The sequence below is a fragment of the Mastigoproctus giganteus genome, chromosome 2 (assembly GCF_048544385.1).
Source record: "Mastigoproctus giganteus isolate SK-2022 chromosome 2, ASM4854438v1, whole genome shotgun sequence".
Classification (NCBI taxonomy): Eukaryota; Metazoa; Arthropoda; class Arachnida; order Uropygi; family Thelyphonidae; genus Mastigoproctus; species Mastigoproctus giganteus.
In genome coordinates this window covers 144,638,128-144,658,211 of record NC_143576.1, presented here as the reverse complement: position 1 = coordinate 144,658,211, position 20,084 = coordinate 144,638,128, and the positions used below count along the sequence as shown (strand labels likewise).

The following is a 20,084-nucleotide window of genomic DNA, read 5'->3' as shown; positions in this document are numbered from 1 at the left end:
AACTCTGTTTCAGCCAAGCTATACATTTCAAGATGTATCATCCCAGTACCACTTCATGCCTTGCTACTGTGGTCGGCACTATCAAATTGCTATCTGAAATCCATTCTTGACATTCACAGGAATCAAGTTGATAAAATATAAGATTGTCAACAGTGACCTTCATTCATAATCCAATAAAATTAAATTCCAAAAAGTAATGTGATGGACATGCCTGGATGCAAATTATGTTGCTATCCGTTCTTATCAGTGGTGACATCTCTTTGATACAAAAATCCTCGCTTTTTCTACTGATGCATGGAAACCACATTTTCAGTAGAGTTCAGCAGTACAGACACTGCTGAACTCTACTGAATAGGGGAGAGAAAACCAATTATGGAAGTAATGGTTTAGCTGTAATAGGCTAAATAAAATCTGCTTCTAGAGATAGCCAAAGTAAGCCATTTGCTATAGTATCCATAATGCATGCTTTGTTTCTTCCTCAAAGAGGATGCTTGATAGGATAGTATAAAAAAAAATTAGCAGCTGCTTGTTGCTCATGTATTTTTTATTTTTTTTGTTTTGTTTTCAGTGAACTTGTTCTTTTGCCCTCAGTTTCCTCTGTGAATAAAATATTTTAAATAAGTATTTCCTTGCCTTTAAATGACTTTTGCCCCATTTGTCATAGGTCATCTAGCAATAACTCATGTATTTTAGTGTGACTAGCTGGAATGAGTCTTGCTCTAACAGAACAAGATCATATAATTGGAACATGTTGCAACTAACTACATACCTGGAAAGCTATAGGCCTATTATGTCTACAGTTTTACAACAAATAATAAACCAAAAAAAAAAAAAAAAACTTAAGTTGACTTTTCTTAATAAGTATTCATTATACAAAGTCTCCTTATTTGTGCATAAAAATTAATACAAGTGCACACTGTCTGAACATATGAACACTTTATTAGGACTATGGAGGTTTCAGCTGTGTAAATATGTAAAATAACAAAATGCAAGCTGAAGGTGTTGTGTGATATGTGCTCAGGAAAGCACTATAAAGGTGTGTGAGCCAACTAGTATTTTCATCTTAACAAATGGAAAATATCTATGAGCAGATGCAATTGACAACTGCAGCCAAAAATGTAAGATGACAGAATATGATACTTGATACCTGGAATGTACCAAGTATAATCAACCAAATGACAGAACAATTAACCTCTGCATTTAATGCAAAAACGCTGCAATACATCAGTACCTACATTAAGTGAAGAACTCTAAAAACAATGCACTGTGGGAGGAAAATATGGAAGCCATTGATCCTGGAAGATATGGCTGTACTGATGCCATAAATGCAAAGGATGGACACAGGACTGGAAGCAAGTCATGTGGTACAATGTGAGTTCTGATTTATGCTTTTAAGAACATGGCAGAGTATATATGTGGACTAAATTGCATGTGGTAGTGGAACAGTCCTGTTCTATACCAACAGTACAGGTTGCTGGGGGTGATGTAATGGTGTGGGATATATTTTCATGTAATGACCCCTGATCCCATTGAAGAGCACAGTGTAAGGAGCATATATGAATGTGTTGTGGATCAGGTACACCTGGTAATATTGATGTTTATCCCTTTGAGATATTTTCAAGATAACAGTGCAACCATCCACTATGATATGTAAAGACACTTCAGGCATCTGGTCCAGTCATTGGATCTCAATTCCATTGATCATCTGCAATGTTATCACCTTCCATGTGTGTGTTACAACCAACCCGGATGAGGTGGGGGGGTTGGCTGTAACATTTTCCGAAACTTATTCAGTAGTAAATCATTTGTAAACTTAGAAAGCTCAGCACTAACTATGATACACAAATATAGAATGTAGAAACATGAATATTTCTTAAACAATTGCAACTGTTAAAATGCAAAAGGGCACAAAATTGTAGGAACTGTTATAATCCTACCTGGTCACTTGATTGTTTAAATTTGTGTTAAGAAACTACAGTTGACATTCTGTGCTGCAGAATCCATAAATAGAATGACTGTCCAGTATTCTTCATTTATGAACATTATGTTTACAGTTAATCACAAATTACAGTACTTTTGCAATCAACTAAACACAGCTGTGTTACGAACACTACAACTTGATCAACTGCTGGGGAAAGGTTATAACTGATTAAATGAACCTATTTTGGGTGGTTCAACTAGAAGGGGAACTCAACTTGAAATGCTCAGTTTTATAATACTTGAGAATTGAATGCATGCCCATATAACATTTTAAATTCAAAACACCTAATCAACAACTTATTTCAAAATACTGTGTACAAGAACAGTGACCACCTTAACAATTGCAATAACTAAACTGACACATTAGAACAAGTTGAATAATTACACATCAAAGAGCATTACAATTTCGATGTTCCTTGATATATAAGTTAGTATAAATACATCATGTGTATATGCAATAGGCAACTTGTGAATGCCTTCACAAGTTGCCTATTCAGTTATACTTCAAATAAGTAATCTTTCCAAATAGAAAAGACTATTGTTATTTATTCTCATTGGATACCACCAACCAGATGCTGTTTCAGGGTATATATGTCAGGTTGTAATGTTCTTGAACCTACAGGTGCCTAAAAGTTGGAGAAAAGCTTAAGGGTTAGCAGAAAGAAGGATAGTAGAAGACCAAAGAAAGGAAAGGAGCCACATCCATTTTACTCACACTCGCCCATTAATTACTTATTTATACCTCAAATAAGTAACACTTCCCTGCTATAGAAAACTATTATTATTTTTTCTCAGTCTAAGTGGATACCACCAAAATGGCTGTTTCGGGGCTATTTGCTCCTTCGTCAGTGGATGGGTTGGTAGGTACCCGATGGTTGACAACCAGGTTATGAAAATGATTCCACAATGTGAGAGATGCTGAATGGTACTTAGTAGGTTAATGGTACTTACTTACTTAAAAATTCAGGGTAAAACTTTTCTCAGACTGTGAGAAAAACTGAATAATTGCACATTAAACTAGTAAACACCTCTGAGAATAAATAACAGATCTTCTCTATTGGGGATGCATTACTTATTCAAAGAATAACTGGATAGGCAACTCATGAAGGTATTCCAATATGAGATGTAATGAAATGACGCCACTATAATAGCTTTGGTTAATTTACTGCATATAGACTATGCATTTGCACTAACATATATGTCTGTAAATTTTCCTGCAATCTGAGGCTTTAGCCCTGAATTATTAAGTGTTAAATTAATAATTTTAATGTTAAAAATAGAAAAAATATACATATACATACAGAAGCACTTTTCTTTTGACTCCTTGTCTCCTCAATATTTTACTTCCTAGTTCTTTTTATTGCTCGTACCTTGGTCCTCTTTGCCTTTCCTCTGTAATACCACCATTCAATGGTTAAAGTAATGCATGACAAGATTACGCCACCCAAGATGACAATAAAAATTCCACCTATAATCAGAGAAAAAATAAACTGAAAACAAGAAGTATTATCCTGTATTTCCATTTACAAGTGGTGTTTGAAAAGTTTGTACCAAGTATGAAGGGTTTATTTGAGGACTGGTACTATGTTACTTTTCAACATAGTCCCTTTGGAATCAATACACTTTTGCCACCAATGCTGCAATATGTTGATTCCCAATTTCAAAAAGATTTTTTTCTTGGGTATCCAGCAATAGATACCAGCAGGTATTTTTTTTTCAAATTAGGAAATAGGTGGTCTGATGTTGCTAGATATTGTGAATATGTGGAATGGTACAAGATTTCAAAGCTGCACTCATGCAGCACAGCCATAGCAATGACAGGCTTTTGAGCAGGTGCATTGTCCTGGTGTAACAAGACTACTTTGCTGAGATTTCCTCAGCATTTGTCTTTGATGTTTCTATGCAAATGCTTCACAAAGTCAGCATAATATGCCTCTGTGAATGTCTGGATTTTCTAATGCTACATCCACTAGCAACACTCCATCAGCATCCCAAAAAACATGCCATAACCTTACTAGCAGAAAACTTGGCTTGGCTTTCTTTAGAGGGGGAGAAGAGCTACGTTTCCACTGTTTGGACTGCTCCTTTGTCTCTGGCTGAAAGCGATGGATCCATATACCAAACTGTCAGTAGTTGCCCACTCATCACTAGATCATGCACACTGTTAACTTCTGCAGTGATGGACATTGCAGGTTTTCCACAGAATGGGTCATCTTTCAGACTCTTCTTCCCTCCATTTAAATTCTGCTGTCCACCCACTTCTTAACCATGGAATCGGAAGGGGGCATCCTCCCTCAGTGTTAAAACCATATCCTCATGAATTGCCATTGGTGTTAACTCCTTTTTTCCTAAATATTGGATGACTGCGTAGTGCCTAATTTTGTCCATCTATCTTCATTCACACAACTTTGTTGACTTCAGTACCTCTAATTAAAAAAAGATGTTATTGGAGCTGCATGAAATTTGGTGAGTTACTGTTTGAAATATACATTAAGTACAGAAATTAACACTACCATTACTCCCTTTCATACTCAGGCCACAAAATTTTCAAACTCCCCTCATATATTCTCTGAACAGAGAAGCAGCAGCAGTTATTTAAGATTTAGTTGATCGGTGTATTTTTAAATATGCAATATACATACACCGATAAGCCAAAACATTGTGACCACCTACATAATATGATGTTGGTCTTCCACATGCAGCCAAAACAGCTTGCACCCAGCGAGGCATGGATGCTACAAGATTTCTGAATGTGTCTTGTGGTATCTGGTATCAACATGTACCAAGCAGAACCTTTAACTCCTGTAAGGTCCGTGGTTAAGATGCCGCAGATCAGAGTTGCTGTTCCAACACAAACCACAGATGCTCGATGGGATTGATGTCTGAGGAATTTGGAGGCCATGGCAATACCTGGAAGTCTTCCTCATGTTCTGCGAACCAGTCTCGAACAATCCAGGTGGTGTGGCATGGCATGTTATCCTGCTGAAAGACAGCACTGCCAGAGGGGGAGAAAGTTGCCGTGAAAGGAAGTACCTGGTCAGCAATAATGTTTAGGTAGGTGGTAGATGTCAGAGTGCCCGGCACATGGATGACGACCCAAGGTATCCAGCAGAACGTTGCCCAAAGCATGACACAGCTGCCACTGGCTTGTTTTCATTCCACAGTGCATCCAGGCACCATCACTTCCCCAGGTAAACTGCACACACGTACCCAGCCGTCCGCATGGTGCAACAGGAAATGTGATTCATTGCACCAGATGACCTTCTTCCAATCACTCAAGGTCCAGGTTCAATGTTTGCGTGCCCATTGTAGGTGCTGTCACCAATGAACCATGGCTAGCATGGGCACTCGGAGCGGCCTGCGGCTATGCAGCCCCATTTTCAGCAGGGTTTGATGTACTGTGTTGTGACACATTACTCCCATCACCAGCATTCCAATTACCGGCGAGTTGTGCCACAGTCACCCTTCTGTTGCCACATACCATCCAGGACAGCCTTCACTCACTTCAAGCATCGATGAGCCATGGTCATCCAACACCTCGCCGGCAGTTCTTGGGTTTCCCCTCCTTGGACCACTTTTGGTAGGTACTAACCATGGCTGACCGTAAGCATTCCACTAGCCGTGCCGTTTTGGATATGCTCTGAACCAGTCGCCTGGCCATTACAATTTGGCCTTTGTCAAGCTCACTTAAGTCCTCCGCTGCCATCTGAAGAACAAGAGTAACAATGATTAACAGAGCTCAGTATTGTGTTTTTTTTATACCATGTCCCAACCCACACATGCACCATAGTTCACCTGCAGTTTCTTCAATTTGCATAACAACTCGCTGGTCATAATGTTTTGGCTCATCGGTGTATTAGTGTGCTATACATGAGCAGTTTTATCCTTCAGTTTGAATTTTTCTGTCCCTAACTGCAAATAAATATTTTTATTACTGTGAAATAACATCTGGTTTTATCCTTGAATGGAACTGCCACAAGAAGACTTGCAGGTAAAACTGTTGCACATAATATTTTAACTCTGAAATATTGGACTGCACTGAATCCAAAAACTGCTACCTTCCAATAGCTTGACTAATTTGCAGTTTTCTTTCTCTGAAGTTGCTTAAGTTTAAAATGTCTAATGAATTTTCAGTGCATTTTTTTGAACTGTACAGGTAATATCCATATCTGTGGAAGAAAAATCTTGACAGTAGACGAATAGATACCTGGAAACAAAATCATATAAATAATAATTGATTATTGAAAACTGTTTGTCAAAAATCAACTATCAATCAAAAAAAATTTTTATAACTTATTTCATTATTGAAGTTCCATATGTGCACGTAACCAACTGATTAATTAATGAGCTGACCATACATATAGAATCCGTAAAACATCAGGTTTCATCAATGTGCCAATCTTTCATTGAAAAAATATCTCCTGACATTGGCATAAGATGAGGCTTCCAAATGCAAGAGTGACAATTAGTTGCCCCTAACATGTTTCTAGGTGAGAATGTAACTATCTCTTGCTCCCATCATTGAAGGCCATACAATGCAATTCATCATACCAATTGAATCTTTCGTAGCACTGTAGCATATTTCTTAAGTGGTACTCAATGATAGAAGTCGTGCCATCCTCTTATCCAGATGTATAAACTGTGCAGAATTCTTTTTAATTCTGGCTGATGGTTTGATGTGTGTGTTAAGCGCCAGTGCAACTATGGCTACAAAATGTCAGGATACACTGCATCTTTAATTGTGTGTATTATTTAGTCAGTTTGCTGGACAAAAACTCTTCTGGGAGACACCATGCAATCCTCATGTAAGCCTGACTAGTGCAGCTACATTTTGAAAAAAAACCCATAAAAATTCCTAGTGCCATCAACGAGACTCACACTCAGTGTGGGAGAATGCTGATTTTAACCATGTGCCACTCACAAGCATGACACATGCTAAACTTGGATGGCAGGTATGTGACCTTGTAATACCTTACTAACATCTTAGACTTCTTGCAGCATTACACCTGAACAGCGAGTTGCTGTGTTCACCACCCATCTTCAAAAAATGCAATAATCAGTCCCTCTCACACACTCAAGGTGTACGTAACATCTTAAAAAAGTAAAGTATATACTAAGAGCATATACTTCACCTTTTTAAACCACTTGCCACTATTGAACATCACTGCCACTCACAACGCAGCCCTATTTCCACAAATAAAGCCAATCGGGATAACAGCTCTGGAAAACAAGTTGTTTACAAATCTGTACCTGAAACATTCATGCAAATTTTTAAAAAGATCAGCCCACTTCCAAATGAGCCAGTTTCAATAACATGCAATGCATTACTACACTCAGGGGCAGGCAATCCCAAGGGTGCAAGGGATGCACTGCACCCAGGCAGCAATGTTCAAAGGGCACCTGAAAACCTGAAACTTACATACACACATGAAGAAAATTTTATAAGGGTGCCAAATTGCAATTGGCACCCGGGCGCCACATACCCTAGGAATGCCCCTGACTACACTGCTCGACAAAGTTAACAGAAGATGTAGAAAATGTGCCATAACTTGTGCAGCTTGCAACAAAGCGGGACAAAATTTGGTATGCTGGTGTACCATAGAACAAAAAATGAGGATACAGCAATAAACTTTGGAAAATGTCCTTAAAGGACATTTATAAGGGACATTTATAGGGGTTGTATAAGAATTACCAAAGAGGTCACATTACAGAAGGTTGATACAAGATGCTCGAAAATATGGTTACATGGCATCAGTACAGCGTATGCTCCCCTCCGTTGCTTAACAGACCTGGCAGCAGTGAACCATGCTTGATATAATGGTGTCTAAGATTCTGTGGCAACAAATCTCATTCTTCCACAAGTGCAGACCTTAGCTCACCATGTGACCAAGGAGTTGGCTGTCAGCGTGAAATGCAATGCCCAAGTGCATCCCACACATTCGATCAGATTTAAGTATGGTGATCGTGCTGGCCATGGCACTCGTTGGATATCTTCAGATTAAAGCTATTCCTCCACCACTTGAGCTCTATGTGCAGTGGTGTTGTCATGCATGAAAAGAAAATCTGGGCTGCACCCCTAAAAAGTTGCACATTGCATTTGAGGATATGTTCTTGGTACCTCTAAGTAGTTATGGTATCCCTATCAAAAACATGAAGAAGAGTGTGGCCATTAATCATTATTCCGCCTTGCACAAGAACTAACACCTTCACTGTCAGTGTCCCTTTCTCTGTAGATTTGCTATTCTTCCTGATATGTTTTGGCACATTATTGCCTTAGCTGCCAATGCACCATTAAAAACCAAATCAATCAATCAGTCCTTTCTCTGATGGAGGGATGATGTTGGACCACATTCCTCATCTCCAGATGAAATAATGTCTAGAATCCAGGCTAAAACAGGACTCATCAGAGAACAGATTTTAGCCTGCTTTTTAGGGCTCCAAGTCACATTTCATGGCACCAGTTTCAAAGAGCTCATTGTGGTGGTTGGGATTAATCGGATACACACCACTGGCTTCCTTGTCTAGAGTCTACTTGAATTAAGTATTCTTAACACAGTCCAGTTGGAAATGTTTTCACCTGTGGTTGCAGGAACCTCAAGACAGTTGATGACAGGATATTTAGGGTTCCATCTTACCATTAGAGCCAGATAACAGTCTGTTCTGGTTGCTGGAGCCCTTGGGCAACCTTGGCCAGCTCTTCTTTTAATAGGTCATCTGAAATTGCTTCCATAGTGCTGAGATGACACTATGTGACACATTAAGTCAACATGCCACGTGCAATTGTCCAGCTTCCAGTCAGGCAGTTACAGGCAGAGGCGGCCATCTCAAAGACACATCTAGATGACAACAACAACTTGCCATCGTGAATACTGGAGATGTGGCTCTCCCACTGAGCAAGCCAAAAATGAGAAGGAAGTGATATGGTCTCAACCCATGCTTTTATAGGCATGAATAATTTGCATAACGTGCAGCTCTGTAAGTTGGTTGCTCGATTTCTATTGGATACTCGGAATTTGCATGCCAGGATTCCTATTACATCAAATATTCGCAATGTTCACAATAAAATAGTCATGAAAAATATTTTGTTTTGTTAATTTTGTCAAGCACTGTATTTAGCTATTTTGTTATTTTTCATTTTCTGTTTTACCTATGTTATCAATTCCTATTCCATCACTTTGGTTTTGACCTCTAGAGCAGTCAATGCGATCAGGATTATATTTCCACCATTTTTCTCTTAAGATTTCAAGAGTTCGTTCATTCTCCATCTTGATAATTCTGAAATAAGAAACAATTTCTTATATTTATAAAATGAGTAATGTTTTTACATTTCATAGCATTTAATGCAGCACAATGAGTTTTGTCATTCCGGTTTATTATCAACGGGCTTTTTATCAATATTTTTATATAGAAATACACTGTATCCAAAAGTTTAGTCATCACCAGAAAATTTGGGATATAAAGAAAAATATGTACTTGATGGAACTATATCTAATGTGTTGTAAAAGAATATTATGGCACTCAAACTACATTCAGTTGAAGAGAAATATGCCTTTATCTTTTAGAAACAATCATAAGATTATGACAAAACTGAAGGGAGAATTTCAGGAGTGACAGGATGAGGGAGCAGGCAGGCCAGCTGCTCCCTGACCAGGACATCATAAATCGGGCTCAGACTCCAATTCCGGACCCCTATGAAAAAAGGGCACCCAGTCTGTTAAGACTATTTTCCCCAGAGTCTTGCTGTCTCCCCACCAAACTAACCAGTACTACATAAGCTGACATTTAATAGAAAGTATGATTACCGTTAATGTTCAAAAAACTCAGAGTTCACATACTGTTTACACGAAATGATAAAAGTCATGCAAAAATAAATCATGCTCTTCTACAAGAGCAATCTTGTAGGCAACAGTTGGTAGAAAAGATGAGTTAGTATACCGCCGATGACGCAAGGAATTTTCATGGGCCTTTTTCTCATGATGGCATAGTCGGTCTCAGGCAAAGATAGCATGGTTTTTTTTTTTTATCTTCCGGAAACTCGGATTTTTTGTTCAGCAAATAGCAAATCGTCCACAGAATACACACAAATTACAGACATGCTATATATTGCACAATTATGGCTTAAATCGTATCAGCTACCTAGGCCATTATTGCTGTCTATGAAAATAAAATTCTAAGACTTGGCACAGCTGGAAAGTCAAAATTATGTCTGAAGGACTGCTTCCTTGTTCTTGGTGCACCTACTACTCAGTCGTGGTGTATCATTTCCTGTTGTCTTCTGTGGGCTATATGGATTTTAATTTTATATCTGCACAAGTGCATGTTCACTCATGGGTCGATTTGCATTTTACACATGCAAAACACCAGGAATTCCTTTCATCCAAGGTTCGTTGGCTACAGCCCCGATTGAAGAGGTCTAAGAAATTTCCCAGGCCCAAAATAAATTTCAAATTTGAATCTCGACTTAATTGTAGAGAACATTGGCTTATTAGTAATTAGCTTCAGAGGCTGTGTCAGCATCCAGACATGGCTTCCTGTTTGGTTTTCTTTGGAACCGTCGTTTCTGTGAACACACCCTATAACAACATCGCTCATTTCTAATCTAGCATAGCAACATGCATCTGATCAGAGTTTCTCATTCAGTAGAATGTGCCATTAACATTTGGAAGATTTGAGAGATGAATAGCTATTGATAATTAGCTTTTGATGTAGCTGTGCTAAAAAATTTTGATATTGTGATGTAGCCGTGGTCAGGAGCGCGGGTGAGGTAGCACACATTCTTTGAATGGACCGGGGTTCAATCCCGTGACTGCTAAATACGATTAGCATTTGTATTGATTGATTTATTGTAAACTCCACTGACCTAGTGGTCGTGCTGGAGTATAAACAAGAACATTTTAATACCTTCAAAATGAAGATATACACTGAGTGATCACTGAATTATGACCACCTACCTAATACTTCATAGATCCTCCTTTTGCCCTCAGTACAGCAGCTATCTGACATAGCATTGATTCAACAAGATGTCGGAAGCATTCGGAGGTATTTTTTTTTCTTTTGCAACTGCATGTGCATTTGATTATACCCATATAATATTTTTAATGCTAATTCTTTTAAAGGAGACAGAGTAGAATTCACCGTTTTCATTGTTTCTCATAAGCAGCAATATAAATCGTTATAATTTTGCATAGTCTTTTCCTATTTCTCCTCTCGTAGTAACCATACTTGTGTGCGTACCCTTAGTCATATTTGGCTTCCTAGAAGATTGTCAGAAGGTAGAGCAATGATGGGTAATGAAATTTTTGGTGAATTCTCAGCACTATCTGATTTTCACCGAAAACTGCGCAGTGGTCTAGAATGAATATAGAATTGGCCATTCCTTTATTTAAAATTCATGTTTACAAATCATAATAACTCTATCCAATACATATTTATGATTTTTAATTAAAATCTAAATGCTTTATGACCTTGATGATTAAGAATCCTATTCATAATCATTACTGTAGTTGTAGGAATCTCACTCAGTCTTCCTCTGTTACTTTTGTCTTGATGTTTAAGAGCCAGGAGACATTTCTCATCACCATCACAAATCCATTTTAAATTTTTAATATTTATTGCGGAATTTGGATATCAGTGGTCATATGTATTCATCAACTAATTCACTGTCAATTTCTTCACCACAAGATGTGACTTTGTCATTTAAATCATTAATCTCTGCCTGCAACTCGAGTTAATCTATTAACTAGAGCTGCAGGCAGAGGCGAAAGTGATTCTTGCACCGAATTTATTAGAAAATGCAGCAGCCTGGAAAGCAAGGTGGTGGGGATTTCAAGCCCTGCTGTGAGTCCTCATGAAACAAGTACATACATTAGGCTGTGTTCGGTAACTGAAAGTAAGAATAGCTGCATGTAAACTAATTCTAGAAGCTTAGTAAATAAATTTGATGAATTTGAAGTACTGATTAAGTCATCAAATGCTGATATTGTGGGGATATCAGAGAAGGGTATCACTCAGACATACAATGATCACTCAGACATAGGAAGGAGAATGCAAAAGTTCAACATCTAACGGAGAGCTAAATGATTTTATAAAAACTAAGAAGAGTGGAAGTGGCAGAAAAGTGGCACAGGAGACGGTGTAGGGTTATGCCCTTATGAAAATTAATTACTTTATTTAATAGCCGCTCTTATACCGCGTGAAAGTAATAATATAATTTATTAAGCTTATAGCTGAAACCACTATACATTTAAGGTTTCAGGCATCTTACCGATACCCATCATCAGACCATGCTGCTGACAGACTCCTGCTTGCCGATGCTACCAGTATGTACATCAAGTTCTGGTAGCATCGGCAAGCAGGAATTATGCTGCTCTTAGTTAAGAAGCATAATCTAAGTTATTCAGTTGACATGGGTAGCCAGTGCAATGTCAAGTCAGTTTAGTGTGACATAAGCACTAGGAAAATAAAAATGAGACTACTCTCATTTTTAGTAGTTTATGGGACTGTGATGGGCAGGTTATAAGATGTGATGAAGGTAACAACTATAGAGAGAAACCGAGTGGGCCAGGAAATCAGAATGTCTCATAATGGGTGATTTTAACTTCCCAGATATTGATTGGAGCCTGTGGGTTTGTCACTCACACACAAGCATGACTTTCATGGATTTATTGCTGTTTTCTATGGCAGCATGTTGAAGTCAACAAAAGGAAGCAATACCCTTGATCTGCTTATCAGCAGCGATTGTTGCATTTAGAACCTGCAGGTAAAAAAAGACCGTCTGGGTGGCAATGATCACAGTGTGCTGATGTGAGATTTACTTAAAGACACCACTACTATCAAAGGTGAAGGGAAGAGCTTTTGCTCTCGTAAGTGTGACCTCAGTAGTCTTAAACAATTTTTAACAACTATACAGTGGGACTGACTGACGAGGTTACCAACAGCAAATTCTAAATGTGAATCATTCAGGGAAGCAATAAATGGATGTCAGATGAACTGATGAGCTTGTGGCGACAAGAAAAATGCAATGGGTGCATATAAATTATCAGGTGATACAGAGAAGCCTATGGTAGTTATAAACTAGTTTGTAATCAAGTCACAAAGGGGATTCGGCAAGTTAAGATAGATTACAAGAAATCTGGTAAAGAATGCCTAGAAAAGCGGCAGAGACTTCCCTATGTATATTAACACTAGAAGAGAGGGGTGGAATCACATTGATCCACTTTATGTTAATGGTTTAATTGTTGATGATCCTGCTCAGGTTGCTGACAAACTGATTAGATATTTTCCATCTACATTCAAGCATGAGGAGTTCTTTAGGAAGGAGAATGCAAAAGTTCAACATCTAACAGAGAGCTAAATGATTTTATAAAAACTAAGAAGAGTGGAAGTGGCAGAAATTGTTGAAGCTTAACATAGAAGTGGCGCCTGGTGGATGGGATCCATTCAATTCTATTAAAGGAGGCAGCAGAGGTAGTAAGAAAACCCTTAGCCATAATTTTGAGAGCATCAGTGGATTCAGAAGTACCTATGGCGTTTAGATATGCAAATGTATCCCCAATTCACAAAAGGGGCCTCAAAATGAATTCACAGGTGACATGAGTAATTCAAAATGAATTCACAGGTGACAGACTGGTAAGCTTAACTTCTGTTCCAGGGAAAATAAGGAGTCTCTGGTTAAAGAAGAGATACAGAACCATGTAGACAGGATGGCAATTAAACGGCAGTCACAGCATGGATTTATTAAGGGACGATCACTGACCAACCTAATTGGATATTATGTAGGAACTGGATGCAAAAAATAATTTTGATATCATATACTTGGACTTCAGGAAAACATTTGATACTGTTGCACATAAAAGATTGCTGTACAAATTGGAGCAGTGTGGCATTGAGGGCAAGTTGCTGCTATGGATAAAGGGATGGTGAGTGGGAGAAGACAGAGAGTGTAGTCAATGTACACTGCTCTTCATGGACTAATGTTATTTGTGGAGTCTCCCACTGTTCGGCCCATTGTTGTTTTGAATATTTATCAATGATATTGATGAAGGCATATCAGACTTAAAGTCCAAGTTTGCAGGTGATACAAGGTTGGCAGGGTGGTTAATGACAGTATGCTACTGCAACAAGATCTAGAAAAGTTAGTCAGATGGGCTGAGAAATGTCAACTAAAGTTTAACATTGACATGCAAATTAGCCCTTGTGAGTAGCACAGTTGGTAGGAATGCTGTCCTCCCCACACCCTGTGGAAAAGATCTGAATTCGAGTCTCACAGATGATGGGAAGAATTTTTATGGGTCTTTTTCACAACGTGGCTAAGTTTGTCGGTCTCAGGCAAAGATAGCATAATTTTTTTCATCCCAGAAACGTCATTTTTCATCCAGCAAACAGAAAATCAACCTCAGAACACAAGCAATTTACAGACAATATACACGGAGCAATATGGCTTTAGTCGCTGTTGCTCCTAAAATCCTACTGCAATATAAATGCAAAGTACTGCATATGGGTAGCAGCAGGGCTTTTTTTGTGACGGTACGCAACAGTACGGCGTACCGGCACCTTTTTTACAGCGTGCCAGCACGGGTGACACGCTTGGCACGCAGTCGGTGTCAGCCATGCCAGCTGCTTCCATCTATTAAGGAGATCAGCACCCGTCAATCACGGCCGTATCGCTAGCAGTCTGGAAGGGGTACCCGTTTCTGAATCTCGAACAAAACTTCATTATGAAATTATTTTTACTTATTTTTTTACTTGGTACTTACCGTATTTTTACATTTTACTTATTATTTTTTATTTATTAAATAAGACTCACCTTTGACTTATTTTTAATATACTTGTATAATAAATTTATGCTTAATAAAATGTGTGTTAATAAAATTAATGGTCGAGATTCAGTATCGGATAATGAGTACCAAATGCTAGCGATACGCCCGTGATTGACGGGTGCTGACTCCGCCCAGTGTCACGTGATCCTTAACAGACGGAAGCAGCTGGCATAGCTGACACCCACTGCGTGCCACCCATGCCGGCACGGAATTTTTCTTGATAGCAAAGAATGAGTACCGGCACTTATTTTTTTACAAAAAAGCACTGGGTAGCAGTAATCCCAGATTAACATACCATCTCTGTGCTACTGCACTCAGGACAGTGGAAAATTAAAGAGACCTGGGTGTAATTGTGCAGGCAGATATGAAGTTTTTAGGCAGTGTAGGCAGCCTGTAAGGACTGCTCATGGGGTTTTATCTATTATATACAGGAACTTTGCTAGCAGGGACAATGAAGCAGTTATCGCATAGTATAATGCAATTGTTAGCCTACATCTTGAGTACTGCATACAGGTATCATTTTAGGATGTAGACTGCTGGAACAAGTGCAGAGAAGGGCAACTAGATTAGTGAAGGGAACGAAAGGGTGCTCTTACCAAAACAGGCCTCAGTTCTGTAAATTTCATCTTCTGGAAACTAGGCACCTGCGAGTTGATATGATTGAGGTGTTTAAGGCTTTGAATGGATTGAGCAAGCTCAATGCTTATGGCATTCTTGCTCGGAATACACAATGAAGGGGCATAAATTCAAATTGCGGAAAATGGTCGCAGGATAGATGTGCGGAAGTTTGCCTTCAACCAGCGTGTGCTTGATTGTTAGAACAACTCGTGTTTTGTGGAAGTGAGAAGTTCCAATAAATTCAAGGAAGAACTAGACAAATTGTTGGAGGAGATAGGTGATGTGGGAGGTATTTTTCCCTTTTTGCTGATGCTTTATAAGCTTCATTTCTTGCATCATATGCCACTACTTTTGCTATTACTACTACTAATACTACTCTTGATTCTTATCAAATTTAAATAAATACACCAACCATTTTGATTAAAATAGTTTAATACTGTAAAAATATAAATATAATAAAATGTACCAAGCGATACAGTGGATACTGTAAAATAATATTTACAAAACTGATTTACTATAAAATAAAATAAAATTTATTACGAAAATGTTAAAATACAATAAAATACGAAAATTAAAAGCGATAAAACAATGATTGTAGCTTTCGGGGGCATCCGCCTCCTTTCTCAACAACAACAATGCTACTTGGGCAACAGATCCTTTAGTATCAGATTACTCTTGATTCTCTTTTCAGTTGGAAGTGAATTGAGCAGCAGCATTTTGTAGAAGGTAGTCATGAATTTGTCAAAAAATTATTCTTATATTCCACATAAAGTAGAAAGGGAACGAGTGAAGTTAAAAACCATATTACTGCCATTGTACTCTTTTCCGACGCTACAGTATTGTTTTTACTCCTTATATCCTGAACATCCATCATAACCCCATTTGCTTAATAGAGTTTCTCGCTAACTGATGATGATTCCAAAGTGGAAGAAATGCGTCTTACTAAGGTCAAGTAAGGCTTTTCAATTTTATATCTGTATCAACTTCTGCTGAGATGGCAGCACGCTTTAATTTCTACTCTTTAATTTCTACTCAAATATTTTGCTTTTGCTTGCAATTGAAGTCATATGATGCTTTGACAGTTTTGCATCCGTGAATAGGTACCGAAGCTCCATCTTCTGTGTACTTATGAACAGAATTCAAAGTGCTGAAACTGAAAGTGACTAATTTTAGAAGCAGGTATTGGTGTCGTCATAGTGACAATTTCGCAGCATCATTTTGGCCAGATATTTTAGAGCTTAATTAGCTGACAAAATCAGTCATGAACTTCAATTGATCCTCATTGCTGCTTTTTTCGCCTTTTACTTTTATTAATACTATTAACAAATGTTTTCTTCGGACAGCCAACAGAAGATTTTGTACTGGCATTTAAGAAATTACATTATTGATTGAGGCAAATTGAATTCTTTATGCACTCTCCATGTTTTTTCTGAAACTTTTTCCTTGTACCACTGAAACTCTGCTATCTTTATGAAATTCGCTGTAAAATCTATGCATAATTTTTTTAAATGACTTTCAGGTTCTAAGGTTGTTGTTGTTGTTGTTGTTGTTTGGTTTTTAGGAGCATTAGCAACTAAGGCCATATTGCTCCGGGATATGCGGTGGTCAGTCCCTGACCTTTCCGCATCCTCCGTATTTGGTGGTGACGGGCTCGAACCCCGGTCTAATCAAGAAGCGTGTGCTGCACACTGCTGCTCCTTCCCACCTGGCTACGGAGGCGCCACTGGGTTCTAAGGAAGAAGTGTCAAGCTGTAATGAAGAAACAATGTAATTTGTCAGGTACTCCTTGGTATCAGATTCATTTATATATATATATATATATATCAGCAATATCTGTTGACACAGAATGATTATTTGTTTTCCCTAAAAACAAAACAAGATAATACAAGTACTGTAATCAGTAGACCATCTATGTTTGTACAGAATTGCATGATGAGTTAAATATTTTATTCTAACAGAATATTTCGCGTACCCCTTTAAATTTTATAGTGGTACAAAACGAAAGAAGGCAAATAGAGGCAGCTGGCTTGTTACAATCTATAATAACAGTACAGAAGCGGAAATAATCATTACATCTGGCACGGTGGGAATTTTTTAGCCAATACAACGCAAGACTCTAAATAAATTTGCCTTAATTTAAAAAAAAAAAAAGGCTGTATAGGGTGATTTTTTATTCATCATACTTTTTTTGTTTGTGTTTTCGTATGCTTCAACATTTTCACACCAACATTATTACTTTGTAGAAAAATGTTTGGAGATTTGATTATTGGCAGCCAAACATCCACTTCTCTTCCTACAGTTCCTGAATCAAATTTTTGACAACAGGATGATTTCTAACCGCTACCCTGAGGTGTATAGCAACTGGCTTGGCCTCCGATGCACCTGATTTAACCCATGTGATTTCTATAAGTGAGGTTATCCTAAAGGCAAAGTGTTTCAGAAGAATCCGCGAATGATTACCACGTTGAAGAAAGCGATTGAAGAGGCATTTTTTTCTGTGTTAGAGGAGACATTGGAGAAAGTTCTTCACAAATTCACACTCCGAAAACACATTATTTTGATAAACGTGGATGACACATTGAACATGCTGTGGCATGAATTTGCCTATACCTCTAGTATATTTATTCAAGTGTTAATTTCTGTTTTTAAAGAATATTTTATGTTACGAAACGATATTCTCGCGTCCTTCGACGTCGTCTCCCTATACAGAAACGTGCACATCGAATCCATGCTACTGGCCCTTAAAGAACTATTAATCAAAGACGACACATTAACAAAACGTACCGACTTAAACATTAATGACATTTTAGAACTCACATCACTGTTACTTGACGCCAAACAATTTAAATTCCAAAATAACATCTACGAACAAATTTTCGGCCTTCCCATGGGCCACGGTATCTCTGCCCCTTTATCCGAGATCTACCTCCCATCTATCGAAGAAAAAATTCTCCAACCCTTTCCCCCAGGAATTAAACTATACATGAGATATGCAGATGACGTCCTCTTAATAGGCAACAGAACCACCATCAATACTTTACTGAACACCTTTAACACAACACATGAAAGACTCAAATTTACCCTCGAAGTAGAAACCGATAATAAAATAAAATTTTCCCGCCAAAGCAACCGATTGGATGTCACTTTGGGGAAGAAGACATGGCTACCAAGTTGTTGTTGTTGTTGTTTATTTGGTTTTTAGGAGCATTAGCAACTAAGGCCATATTGCTCCTGGGATATGCGGTGGTCATTCCCTGACCTTTCCGCACCCTCCGTATTTGGCTACCAAGTACATATTAAAACTAATATTGTAGGTAAAAGCTTAATAGTTTCATTTCTTCTATACGGCTGGCAATAGGCTACAATAAAGTACATCAACAAAGTCCCCAAGCCTCCAACAGCCACCCAGAAGTTCCGGAATAGTGTCCAAGACCCTGGACACCCCTGTACTGGGGGTCAAAGGCCACAGCAGCAAAAAATAGACCGTCAACGAAGAAACAATGATAACTGGCGTCCATTTTTCAATGTTAATAAAAGGCAAAAATATCACAAAAAATACGAAAATGTTTTTTGAAAAGCATAGCGCTAATCCTTCGTTGACGGACGAAAGAAGGCTATCCCCAGACTCACCATAACTTCAGCAAACTGGGACACACAAACTTACAAGGGGGATGGCCTAAAAACACTTATATAAAAAACACTTATTTTATTATATAAAATATGAGCCCTCGTGGGCAGCACAGTTGGTATAATCACACCGAATGGAGATGACCTGAGATAATCATACAGAAAAAAACTAAAAAATCATATGAAGAATCAGCAGCATTATCAGAAAACCACCCAGCAAAATCTTGACAGCTTCTTCAAGTTTGCGCCTTTACAGTATTTACATGTGTAGAGAGTGTCATGTAACCAGAATTTTGATCCTATCGTCTTCCATAAACTTGCCGAACTGTGAGTGAAATTTGCTGGGAATATATTTTAACTAATGGTAAATACCATCAGACATAGGCAGTTATGTAACGGGTTAACGTAAGGAAGAAAATCCTGCTTTAGCGAAAGCTGTCCGTTTTTTCCAAAGTCCAAGTTGCGAATTATTTCCAATTTACTATAACATTTCAAATATCCGAACATTAAAGAGTTTGAAATTGACTTGAACCTAACTGGTTTAGCTTTTGGAAGTCGGATGTGTAACCGGAGGCTTTTGTAGGTCTGTTGCGAAATATAAGCCCTCGTGGGCAGCACAGTTGGCATAATCACACCGAATGGAGATGACCTGAGTTCGAATACCATCAATCACGTGAGGAATTTTTATGGGCATTTTTCAGAACCTGACTGTGGCTGAGTTACTCGATCTCAACGAGGGTATCATAATTTTTTCTCCCGAGAAACTAGAGGTTTTTTTTTTTTTTTCAGCAAACCGACCACAGAACACGCAATTTACAGGCATATTATATACGACGCAGTATAAGTTGTTGATGCGCCTAAAACCCTACAACAGCCAGCCAACGAAATATAGCATATTACAGTGGATTAAATTTATTTAAACTGGTATCCTTACTCATTCGATATCTAGTATTTAGACTTCAGTATAGCCTACTTCAAGTTTAACTTTATTATTATTTGTATAAAGGAGCTTGATTAAAATACCTTACTAGTTTGGAATGT

The 20,084-nt window shown here is 38.2% G+C and overlaps 1 protein-coding gene across 1 annotated transcript in view; it reads right to left on the bottom strand.

The window, feature by feature from the left end:
- Positions 1-3,320: 3,320 nt before the first annotated feature.
- The window catches only part of LOC150089635 (ionotropic receptor coreceptor Ir25a-like), an 84,683-nt gene continuing 67,919 nt past the window's right edge, over positions 3,321-20,084 (bottom strand). The window contains exons 14-15 of the mRNA XM_090390060.1: positions 9,128-9,255; positions 3,321-3,448 (exon numbers count right to left, since the gene is read on the bottom strand). Coding sequence (XP_090246186.1) covers positions 3,321-3,448; positions 9,128-9,255 — 256 coding nt within the window. The remainder of the gene's footprint in view (positions 3,449-9,127; positions 9,256-20,084) is intronic.